General features: G+C 39.4%; 1 protein-coding gene across 9 annotated transcripts in view; it reads right to left on the bottom strand.

Annotated features, from left to right (window-relative positions):
* The window catches only part of ptprsa (protein tyrosine phosphatase receptor type Sa), a 256,970-nt gene that overhangs the window by 137,352 nt on the left and 107,577 nt on the right, over positions 1–12,041 (bottom strand). For all 9 annotated transcript variants that reach the window (XM_044362157.1, XM_044362156.1, XM_044362162.1 and 6 more), the window contains one exon: positions 8,624–8,845. In XM_044362157.1, the coding sequence (XP_044218092.1) occupies positions 8,624–8,720 (97 nt within the window). In that variant the 5' untranslated portion in view covers positions 8,721–8,845. The remainder of the gene's footprint in view (positions 1–8,623; positions 8,846–12,041) is intronic.

Below are 12,041 nucleotides of genomic sequence, written 5' to 3'. Positions count from 1 at the left end.
TTTTCCAAGATTGAGGAGACCAAATGTTTGGTGCTGGCAACACTGCTGGATCCTCAATACAAGGGTCATGTCTTTGCAGCAGGGGACATCTCTGATGAGCTGAACCATGACGTCCGGGAGCCGGTGATTTACAGAATGACTGATCTGCCACTGGAATGGTGGAAACAGAACAAAACCCTCTTAAGCCTTCTTGTACAACTGGCAAGAAAATTTCTCTGTCCTCCACCCTCTTCTGTTCCCACCATTTCTGGGACCATTTCTGAGAAGAAGAGGAACAGGCTCCATGTAGAAAATGCAGAGAAACTTTGTTTCCTGCAGCTCATAAACTGGGACTACTGAGTGACTCAGTGTTTCCCCTATAATTGCACAGGCCTGGCGGGCTGCCAAGGCAATGAGAACCCCCGCCAGGCCAAAAAATATTTTTTAATACCAAAAATAATGCCAAATATCCATTCATTCGGATATCAATAGTGTCTGGGGGTTCTGTCTGTTCCGAAACCTGAGTTAACCTCTGTGTCGTTGCCTGGGAAACTCTTGGCAGCGTAGCACCTTTTAAGGAATAGGGCAGTTCATAATGTGTGTGGTTGAGAGAGTGCAAGTGGCAGAAAAGTGATGGTGAATGCAAGTGGAGCAGAGGAAAAGGTTAGCAGTAAGTTGTCAATCTGGCAGTGTACAATAAATGTAAATGTACGATTAGACTACAGCGTATCATCTATCAAGACAAAGAAAAGTCATGTCTGTTTCTCCAATTGCTGGAAAAGTGAAGGAGATTAGCTCCAAAGTTAGCAACAAAGGGTTAGCCTAACCTGATGATGCTTAACAGAAAATGGAGAAATGTGTGGCTGCACGAATCTCTCCCGAGTTTTGCTCAGCCGCCCCAAGTATTCACAAATTTTCGTTCTCTCTCCGAAACAAGGAGATGCTGTTATCTTCTGAAAAATGCTTCTGTTTAGTACACTACAACTTTTTATTTATTTTTTTATTCATAAAAGTTTTAGATTACTTGTGGACATTTTTTAAAATTTAAAATAATAAGTAAAGTGTAGATCTAGTCAAGCAAAGAGAGACAATGCATATTTTTTTCATTTTCAAATATTTTTCTGTGTTCAAGTGAATAATACATTAGTGCTGAATAAATGTTCATTGGGACCAAAAACAAAGAGATGCTGCTGGGCTCTACTGTGGGCACTAGCATTGTTTATTTATTTTCTATTTATTTATTTATATAAGTTTACAAATTTTCGTTCTCTCTCAATTCATTCATGAGTTGTTCTACTTAAGCAAACAGAAACAATGCAGACAATAACATTAGTGTTAAAGAAATGTTCATTTAAGTGCGGCAATTTTGTATCTTATTATTAAAAAAAACTACAACAACATGACATCGGTATTATATATCAGCCATCGACCTCCCTGCTCTCTAAATATCAGCATCGGCCATTGAAAAGCCTGTATCGGTCGACCACTACTAAACAACCAAATCCCATGAGTCAGAACAAATTCTCACAGACTGCCTGTGTAAGTGCCATTGCTATTGAAACCAAGCCTTTGTTCTAAACTCATCTTGCTTTGTCTTGTCTGGAAGTTTTCACATGCAATCACTGCCGACAAAGACCAGCAGACTGTTGCAAAAACTCAAAAACTTGTACTAGGCAAAAAAGAAAAAGACACAGAAAAAACAAAAAGATAAAAGGGGAAAGGAGAGAAAAAAAGTCTGCTGCTGATTTCTTAATCAGAGGCCACGATTTCTATCTTTAATGATGGAGCAAACAACTTTGTGGGTTAGTCGGTCAGTCATTCAGTCAACAACGTGTTGTAAACATGGTGTATTCTCAAATTAGATCCTCATCGCATTGAACTGATTTTGGAACACAATTTTTCCATGAAATAACATCAGCTTAACCTTGCAAGCAGCTCCAAAATATGCTGCACTTTTAATAAACTTTAAAAATCTATATTAAAGATATTAAACAATCTTCGATTTTTGCCAAGGTGCTCTTGAGCAGCTCACTTAACTCATACCAGTGATAGAAGGAAAAATGTATGATACTGTGATTGCGCGGTTGAGGTGCGAATGTCTGAATTTGTGCTTAAAATAAGCATGGCTGCTCTGTCAGTCAGGATTTTAAGAAGTGCTGTCTAAACTAATCTCAGCTGCTGTCATATTCCACAGGGCATGTTTGGGTCAGGCTCCATTCCTATGTAACCCTTACCTTGGCCGTGCAAGCTCAAGGGTTAATGAAACAGTTGCTTTTCCAATTAAAATATAAGGAAGAAAGGCTAATTGGGATTTGCTCTCGGGGCAGTTGGGGTGCCAAGCAGTTGTGGACGTAGTGATTCATAAAGCGAGTTCGTACTGCCTGGATTGTGCAGTCAGTTGTGACACCGGAAAAATGTCCATCTTGTAACCTCAAATGGAGTCTTCAAATCTTATTCTCCTTTCAACATATTAAGGAATGTACAGGGTGAGATTATTGTACCTGTTTGAATACAACTCAAGTGGAAGAAATTTCAAGGAACAAAGAACATTATAATACAGGTGGAAAGACTTAAAGGTATTATTGATATTTGAGACAATTCTCAAAAATGAAATGAAATGAAATTACTTCACTTCATTAGATCATTTTCACATTTTAAGTAAACAGATTTCAAAGCTCACAAATGGTGTACATGAAATGAGTAGAGACTTGATGTTTTTGTGCAAACCCTTGCTCATTGCATCATACAATGTGCCATCTATGTTGACTGCACTCCAAACAAACTCGCAGGGCTCAGGCTTTGCAGTACACGAGGGACTTGTGGCAGGATGTGGGAACCCAGTATAAAATAAGTTCTAGAGTGTTAGTACCCAGAGGTGAAAAACTTTGCCCGACCGCACTGCTGTCACAGCAAAGCTGCATTTCTAAAAAGAGTGGCACACTTGTAATATGCACAAATTGGTCCCATTGAAACCATTGTTGAAGGCAAAAGAAAAAAGTGAAAGACATTAAGTATCCTTCAGCCTATTGGAAATAAATAGGCTTGATTCCTCAGAGAAAGGAGGAATATTAAGCTTAAGAGTGTGTCTGATTTCAAAATGGCCACACAGAGGAGATGAAATAGGAACAATTTTGTGTCATTTAGAGACTCGCTTGAGGCAATTGACACTTGTTGGTTCATTAAATGAAGAGGACACCTCCAATTGCCAAAGGTACAATAGGTCTGATCAAAACAGATGACAAGAGAATGAAGAAAATGGAGACAAAACAATCTTCTATCTGTCTATTGAAAATAAAACACTGAAAAACAGACACTATATCTGTCTTTACATGTAAATACATGTATATATTAGTCAAGCTATACACAAAGAAAAGCCTCCACCTATGCAGTCTGAAGGTTTGAAAAACAATCGTACCAACACAGTTATGCATCGAGGAATATCTTTTTTTGGGGGGTGGAATCAAAAACCTTTGAAGATCTAAACTTGCTCATCAAAGCATCAGAGGCATTACAATTTTAAAAGCCACCTTGGTGGTGTGTTGAATTCCTTTCTGCAGAAAGAAAAAAAAACATGGAAGGATAGCACCTTTCACGCACTTCAATCACTTGTATTGTACTGTCAAACTGGGTTCATATAACATCGCTCAAATTGCTGGAGCATGCTACTGAAAAGAGAGTGAAAAAGAGAGATGATGGCAAAAAAAGAAGATAAGCACCACCCACACTGTGACTGTAAGCTTGGGGGACGGCTATTTGATCCATTGTGCTGACCAAAACAGTGTTTTTAGAGGTACATTTCAATATAATACACTGACTGTTTTTTTATATATTGCTATCACAGTGTTTTATCTCCCTGAACCAATTTGATGGTTGTATGCTGTCCTATGACTTCTTGGTAACCATATGGGCTAGAGCTGCACTGTTGATTGGCTGTTTGTTCTGTCAGCATTATAAATCATGTAACTGGGGCTAAAGTCAACACTGTTCAGCCATCTTATAGAGCAATCAAGCATTTTAACAGCACATACACCTAAAGCCCTCACGTGAAACACGCAACAACTTTGCAAATGGTGATAAATTGAACTGCTTTGGTTTTTGCCTTCTTTGGTTGCACAACCCCCAAATTGCCTATGAGAAGACACATATTTTATTTTTGATTGGAGAATACCTTACACTCCATAGTGAATGAATTAAAGAACACTTAAGGAGAAGGAAAGATGGTTTCTTGCTGTTGCCCTCTACCATTTTGTGAGTGTACAGCTATGTATAACAAACCTTCAGAGTGCAAGCAGTGCCAACAGGCTACTTGAGGCAGGGATTCATGCCTGTAACTCAATTAAAAATTAACTTGTTTTCTTCTCATTTAAGAGAAAAACAGTGGATAGAGCAAAGTACGGGGCCAAGCATGAAACAGCTGGGTGCACATGAAATTGAATTTGACAGAATTAACTTGACAGTGTTGGCTCAAACATAATTTGAGTGGAAAAGATAAGGAGTGTGAGAGAGAGAAAGAAAGAGAAACAGAGAGACAAAGATGTAGCGAACAAGAGCAAGAAAATAACAACTCCACTAAGGGGCTTCATTTTTTTTTCCAATTGGCAGCTTCAAAGGAATATAAATAATTGAACACCCTCACCCCATCACCATGAGTTCTGGCCAATTACTATTAGGAGTACTTTGCCAAGAATTCTACTGTTGAGGAATCCAAAAGACCAAGAGAAAAGAGGAGGAATGAGTAAGAAGGAGGTGAAAGGCCAGAAAAAATGTGCGAGATAGTGTCACTTCACTCGAGAAAAGTAAGTAAGAACTTTTAAAAACCTGAGGCAATAATGGGAACAATCATGGAAATATCGGACAAGGCTTTCCTCCATAAAAGAAATAGGTTACTGGTTCTCTGTTGCACTTTTATCAGCTCCAAAAGAATAACTAGAGAACATAACAAAACAAAGAAAAATTATGCATGGTAACCTGTGTATGTGTGTTCAGTAAAATCATGTCACATGACGAGGGCTTTGGGGTATGAGGCTTTGAACACCATGACAACTCTTTCAGCCCTATAGCTCATAAATCAAAAAAACTAAGATTACTAGATTATAACAACATCAGTAAGAACCTAAACTTTCATTATTCACTGACAAATTTTAATCAGCCTCCCTATGGATGTCAGAAACAACCATAGTGAAAAATCAAACACACTTTTGGACTGCTGTGTTTGATTAAGTTTTTTTTTTTAATCATAGTGTTTGTGCTTTCTACTATGCTGAATTATATTATACCTTTTTTTTGTTTCTTTTGTTTTTTTCCTTTAATCATGACTAAAAAGCACCTCAGGTAGCAACTCATAACCGCATAAATTCTATAAATGAATCATTTTGATTTCCTTCCATTAAGAGATACACTATGAACTCATTTGACTGCAAATGTTTTGGAGCAAAAAATTTTAATGAATATGACTGCACACAAATGGGAATAGATGGTGGTGGTTTATTCTTTAATTTTTATTGGTACTGGGATGTTATCACTAATTATGAGTTTGCCATTGTGAGTATGAGATCATTTAGTAGGTTTGACTAAATATCTATTTTCATATTTTTGTACATCGGCAGTGCACACTGCACATAGTTTAGTATTTGCTCATTGTTTAAATTTTAAATTTATTGTTATTCATGGACGATTGGAAGACAGGGCTGAGGAAGGAATGAATATCACATGTAAACACAATTACTTTGGGTTTTTCGTCTAAAATGAAGGCTTGACTATCTAGTTTTACAGCTGTGCCACAACCATCAATATAGATCTATAACTCAACCCAATATTCTATAGCCACCTACGACAATGCTATGACATTCCACACATTAATATAATTCAGCCTTTACACACATACAGCACATGCATGCGTCTGCTTACAAATTCATGCAAATATGCAGTCAAATATAGACATACACACACAAACAGGGAGCTATGCATTATTGCGGTTGGGCGTTGGGATTTATTGAGCTATCTTTCTTTCTCTTTTGATTAAAAATGTCTCCTTCTCACTATGATTTATGAGTGTAAATGGAAAGGAACGGAGGGCAGAGATAGAGGGAGGGATGTGAGAGAAAGGGATGACATCATGCTTTTAGCTGGGCTTTTCTACAAAAGGGTGGCATCCACTGTGTGTGGGTGTGTGCACGTGTGTTTGTGTGTGTGTGTGAGTGAGTGAGAGAGAGAAAGAGAGTTGAAATGCGGTGGGGGGTTGGTTCTTCCCCCCAGTCCTCTCAGTCCACCAGGTGGGAGTGAATATAATTGGTGTGTGTGTGTGTGTGCGTGTGTATGTGTGTGTGTGTGTGTGTGTGTGTGTGTGTGTGTGTGTGTGCACATGTGGGTGTGAAAGACAATCAGAGAGAAAAATAAGGTAGTCTGTAAGTGTGTGCATATATTTCCAGACATAATGGTGGGGCAATGCTGTGTACCCCCAAAAGAGATGAGAAGAGGGTGAGGGGTGTGTGTGTGTGTGTGTGTGTGTGTGTGTGTGTGTGTGTGTGGCCAGGAGGGGGGCGAGGACAAGAAATAAAGTGAACAAGAGCAAGAAGACAGAGTGAGAGAGCTTGACAAAAACAGCAATCATATCCACAGGCAGAGCAGACAAAGACAGGCAGATACTGACAGATGGGGAGAGAGCCCTGCTGTTAGTGTATTTGTATTTGTGTGTGTGTATGTGTGAGATAGAGAGAGAGAGTAAGGCGCGAGAGAGAGAGAGAGAGAGGAAAAGCTAATCTCCATCAAAGATGAAGCAGACTGCACTGAATGTTATTTAAACCAGGGTGAGCAAACAGTTGCTGTGAATGAGTTCAAGTAGAGGAGAAAAACCGAGTCCTAAGTGGGCAAGTGAAGTCAACATGAGAACATGAAACAAACCATTTTCATATGCAACATGTTAAGAGCAGGGGCTGTTGACCCTTTGCTTTAACTTTCCCTTTGACAATGAGCGTGTGGCCTTGCATTCTCTACACTCAGTGAGACAGAAAAAAGGCAAAAAAGAGGAGAACAAACTTGGTTTGACATCCGTCTGAGTGCAATTTCAGATGTTTTCAGCCAGCTGAGCTGAAAGACACTTGAATTATGCTACCAGACACTCAAACCACCATGCAATCAAAAGTAGACAGCTCTGTTGCAACATGAGAAAAATCAAGTCCTCCTCATGTTATCTAGAGCCGCTAAGAATACACTTACAGAATGTCAGAAACTGAGAGGAACAGAGAGGAAGAGGTGAAAAATGCAATTTATCTTGCAAATTACCCAAGGTAGACAGACAAATCAAGCACTTCTCAACGTCAACTGTCCTCAAAAACAGTTTGTCTGAAACGTCACATTGGCTGAACCTGTTCATAATTTTAAGCATCATCTTAAAATGTTCTGTTTTTCTTGTACACTGAATGTTGACTGATTTTTTAAATTTTGATATATGTTCTGTTATTTATGAAGCTTGATCTACTTTTATAATTGGTTGAATGTAACAGCTGAATGTTTTTTGCTGATTTGTGTGCGTAAAAGGTGTATGTGTGTATACCTGCTCTTCTTGTGTAAAACACTGTTACAAATTTGTCTTGTTATTTATTTAAGTTTTATATGAAGAAAGAAACTTTAACTTGAACTAGTTATACAGTTATTTTTCTCCCCAAAGTTTTTATTTTTTTGCCAAAGTGACAAAGAAGTGTTTTAATGACACGTAGAGGGAGATAAGACGGGGAGGATAACATTATATCCAATCAAAAGGAGACAATTTCATAACGTTGTTTTTGCATAGACACATACAGCACATGCACAAAACCACTGAGGCAAACATATAATTTACATGTTGCCTGCAGTGTGGTTATGTACAGAGGGTTAACACACATGCACACACACAACACACACACACACACGCGCAAACTTGTCACTGATACACTCCAACAGACATGTATCTGGATTCACCACTTCATATAATTCTTTTACATACTCACCAACACACTTACTCCTACACACACACAATCACACGCACAGGATTTACAAACAATGAAACCCAAGGGGGAGCTTCCCCACCTCGCCATCACTCTTGTTCTATTTCTCTGCAGAGCCTCCTATTTGTTTTGTCTTCTTAATGCTGCTCTAAGCCCATCTTAACGGGGAAATGGTGCAGAACAAATCCTAAGCAGGAGTTGACAGGGTGGGATAAGAGACTACTGACGTTCCTCTGTTACTAACATAGAAAGTTATGGAAGACGATTTATACAGAAGGACAGCTCTTGACGCTGTACTGAAATTCTTATTTTCTTTGGCTGAGGCAGAATTAGAGACCTCCTATAAACTACAGTCCTTTTGAGAATGAAGACAGCCTTTCCAAAATGTGATATCAACAACTGGAGACAGTAATGCATGTCTTTACATGCTCACTAAAAGAAAACTGAAATGGAAAACTGAAAAGGAAAAAAGCAACCAAAGTATATCTATGACTTTATGAAGGACTCTAATATTCTTAAAAGCTTTGCTAACTTGCCATCTTCCACCTCTCTGCGATATTCTAACCAGTAGATCAGATATGAACGATGAATCCATAAAGGGCTCTACGTTGGAACACTGATGAAGTTATATGCAACGGCTAGTCAATTAGTTGATTACTTACATAAGGCGTGGGAGCCGGTGAGCAGCAGTGATAGCAGCAGCGTGGTGACAGGCAGCAGGAGTGGCAAGGAGAGGCGAGGGGCGCCGCCGATGGCCATCTTGGCTCCAGTAGGGAAGGGGGGCAGGGAGGGGTGGGGTGGGACTTATCTTTGAAATGGCTGGAGAGCCGAGGCCCCGACTGCGCAGGGAAGGTTGGGGTCTTCACGCAGAACGGCTTGGCACTCTGAGAAAAGACAAAGAAAGACAGGAAACATTAGAATTTTTTTTATTTTAAGATTTATCTATTCCACTGTATGTTTAACTTCTGAGAATTTGACAGATGCTCTTAGCCAGAGCCACTTGCAGTGAAAAGGTGGCGCTTTCTGTCCACCCTGACAGGACATGTGACTGAGGCACAGACAGAAGAACACTCAGAGTAGGTCCAGTCTGCTTGCACTTTTCACAACCTCTCATTTCTGCTGACACATAAATGGAAGGAAGGTAATAGCGTGTTGGTGACACTACTGGAAGCAAAGTGTCACACACCCTCAAACCCCGATCTTGCAACCAGCATCTTCTCTCATCCCTAAATTAGCAGGGGAGTCACTGTTTTCTTTCTTTTTCCTTTTCTAATCGCCTGATCTTGTCTCATTGCCTTGTAATTACACAGGCACCCAATGATATTCCAGGCACAGTCTCTTTGTTTTAGTCAAATTGCCATTAATCCCCCAAGCTACACAGAGAGACCAGGGACACCTCCCACCACACACACACACACACACACTCATTGATATGTCTAGTGCAGCACAGAGCCACCACCATGTGGTTATACATACTCTTTAATTAAAAAGACGTGAATAAAGAGACAAAGGAAAGGATAAGTGAGAGAGATCCTTGACAAGAATTTAATGAGTTAGTCAATTTCTTTCCCCATTTTTTAACATGTATGCCATTCATCAAAACCTTTATCCAGAGCGAAAAGGTGCGGCGTCTTGCTCAAGGACACTTCAACAGAAGGTAATATCTGTGTCAGCAATCAATCAGTGAACACAGCATCACAACAACAACAACAACTGTCCATTCTCACAGGACCCAGATCACAGGACCAAGGTTCAAGGTTCTGTGTTAGCAAGCATCTGCCCTGCTTTAGTGTCCTTGTTTAATACACTGAACTCTTTCCAGCTCCAGGGATGCTACCACTCAGCTGAGCCTACATGAGGGGTGAGGGCAACTCTCCAGAAGTGAGATTAATTACCTACTCACTGGGTGGTTAACAGGGTACTATAGTATAAACTGTTTAGACAGTGTGCAGTACATTGTAGATGCCCTAAAGCAACTTTTTTCCCTAGGTAACCTAGAGGTTAAATATAATATTCTGTCAACACAGGTTTACAGATTTGATCCACGAAAGAGCTACTTTCAAATTGCCACTGAACACTTCATAAAATCCCTACGTGCTATTTCACTGCAAGTTGCTTTTGACAAGAGCTTCAGTGCCTGAAATGTGAACTGAATGTACTTAAAAAATAGCATAACTGACAGTTACAATCTCTATCATTCAGATAAAATTAGGATCAGAAGCACTTAGATTAAAAAAAAGTGAAAGACCACTTACGAGGCAAACTATACCAGTGGGATGGATATATAGTATATAAACTATATCGCTTGAATAGCCTACTTATTCATATATATTTTTTATTTTTTTAGACAGAACTATATTTATGACTGTGGCCTTGTGAGAGGCAGAAATGAACTGCTAATTGCAGTGTAACCAAGCACCTCAGGCGGCAAGCATACACAAGTGCCCCACCCTTCATAGCTACACCTACGAGGCTCTTCAACTGGCTAGATGAAACACATGCAGCAGCAGGCACACTTGAAATAATACCATAAATGATACAGTAAAACCCATATAAACACAGAAGCACCCATACAGTGTAAAGCTACTGGCCTCTGAACAGACGTTTTTTTCAACATACTTTGTAATTCAAACCGAGAAATTCAAGAACACGTGATACATGTGCACTTACAAAAATACAAAGGGAGAGATCAACAATGGGTCTTTTGTGGCGACGCCATGCCAGAAAAGAGAGTTTTTCAGAAGCTCAGCTCATCTTTCAACACAATACTATACACACACGACCAACATGTGTATCCATGTTTGTTGTGGTTTTTTTTTTTTTTTTCATTTTGTCTTGGCCCAGGGGGCAGGTGATGTCATTGGTGAGAACTGAGGGAAATACAGAAACATGAAGAGAGAGAATAGCAGAGTATCAAATTGTCTAGGGGACTTCTGAATGATGCCACTATTGTTCTGACTGTAAACATTGGTCTAGGTAGAGGGAATCTCGCCAAGCCTGTAGGGAATTACTCTACCTATGCTCACAAAATGCCTAGGTTATGATTTATGGCCCTCCTCTTAGGGCATGGTTTCTATCTCCACCTCTGGTTGCTATACAAACTTCACAACATAATTACAACAGCTATTGTTGTTGAATGGCCTCACCAAACATAACCTAAGGCTATGTGTGGACTCCAGTTTAACCATAGACACTGTCTACGCAGCTCAATGCTGCGTTCCTTTCTGAACTGTAATAGAAGATAGAGAACAGTTAGACAAGTTTAGATAGAAAGATATATACGTGCCTAAACATATTTTTTTTAATCCCTGAGGGATTAGGCAAGCTAAAACTCCACTAAAGCAAAATTTTAACCTTGAGAGCAAATGCTGCTGTAAACAGAGATGCCAACATGTCACTAAAGCAGTCCTTGGGTCAAAAGGAAGGCATAATATGGAAAGCACAGCATGTTTCTCCTACTATTAGCACCTCCATGGGAAAACCTGTCAACTCTCGCTAAAAGCATTCATCACTTTGCCTGTAGAAATGGGCAGAGGAAAGATGGAGTATTTAGCATTCTGGCGATGCTAGCAGAGAGGCCAATCGATTGATAAACCCTCACCATTACCCCAGCTGCTTGCACATTATTGGCTGTGATCGAGAGGAAACTGCTAATGGTCCTGTTTTGCGGATTTCAATGTCAATAGGATAACTGCAACAACTTACTAATTTCTGAGGGAAATCAAGCAAATTAGCAAAATAGCAATATATAATTGTTAATCTTGCACAAGATGTAGGCAAGGCACATTTGAAAAGTGAAAGCAGTACCTATACCACATATAATGGATTTATATTCAGGTGCAACTCCAATGGAATGCCCTTTCTTTCAGTATTTGCTAATATGTTGTCATAAGCACTTATAACCCAATAACATCACAAGGATTCTTTCTGCCCTCTAGTGGACAAAAAGTGCTTAACATTTAACACTTAATACTACTTTAAGCAAATTAATGTGAAGAAATGCATTGAAATAAGTGCTGCTAAATGTTTGGATTCAACCTGACAACCAAACAGTAACAAAGTCCATTCATTAAACTCTAG

Source organism: Thunnus albacares, chromosome 9, assembly GCF_914725855.1.
Source record: "Thunnus albacares chromosome 9, fThuAlb1.1, whole genome shotgun sequence".
In the NCBI taxonomy this organism is placed as follows: domain Eukaryota; kingdom Metazoa; phylum Chordata; class Actinopteri; order Scombriformes; family Scombridae; genus Thunnus; species Thunnus albacares.
The sequence above is the reverse complement of the archived record's forward strand: the minus strand, read 5'-3'. Positions and strand labels throughout refer to the sequence as shown.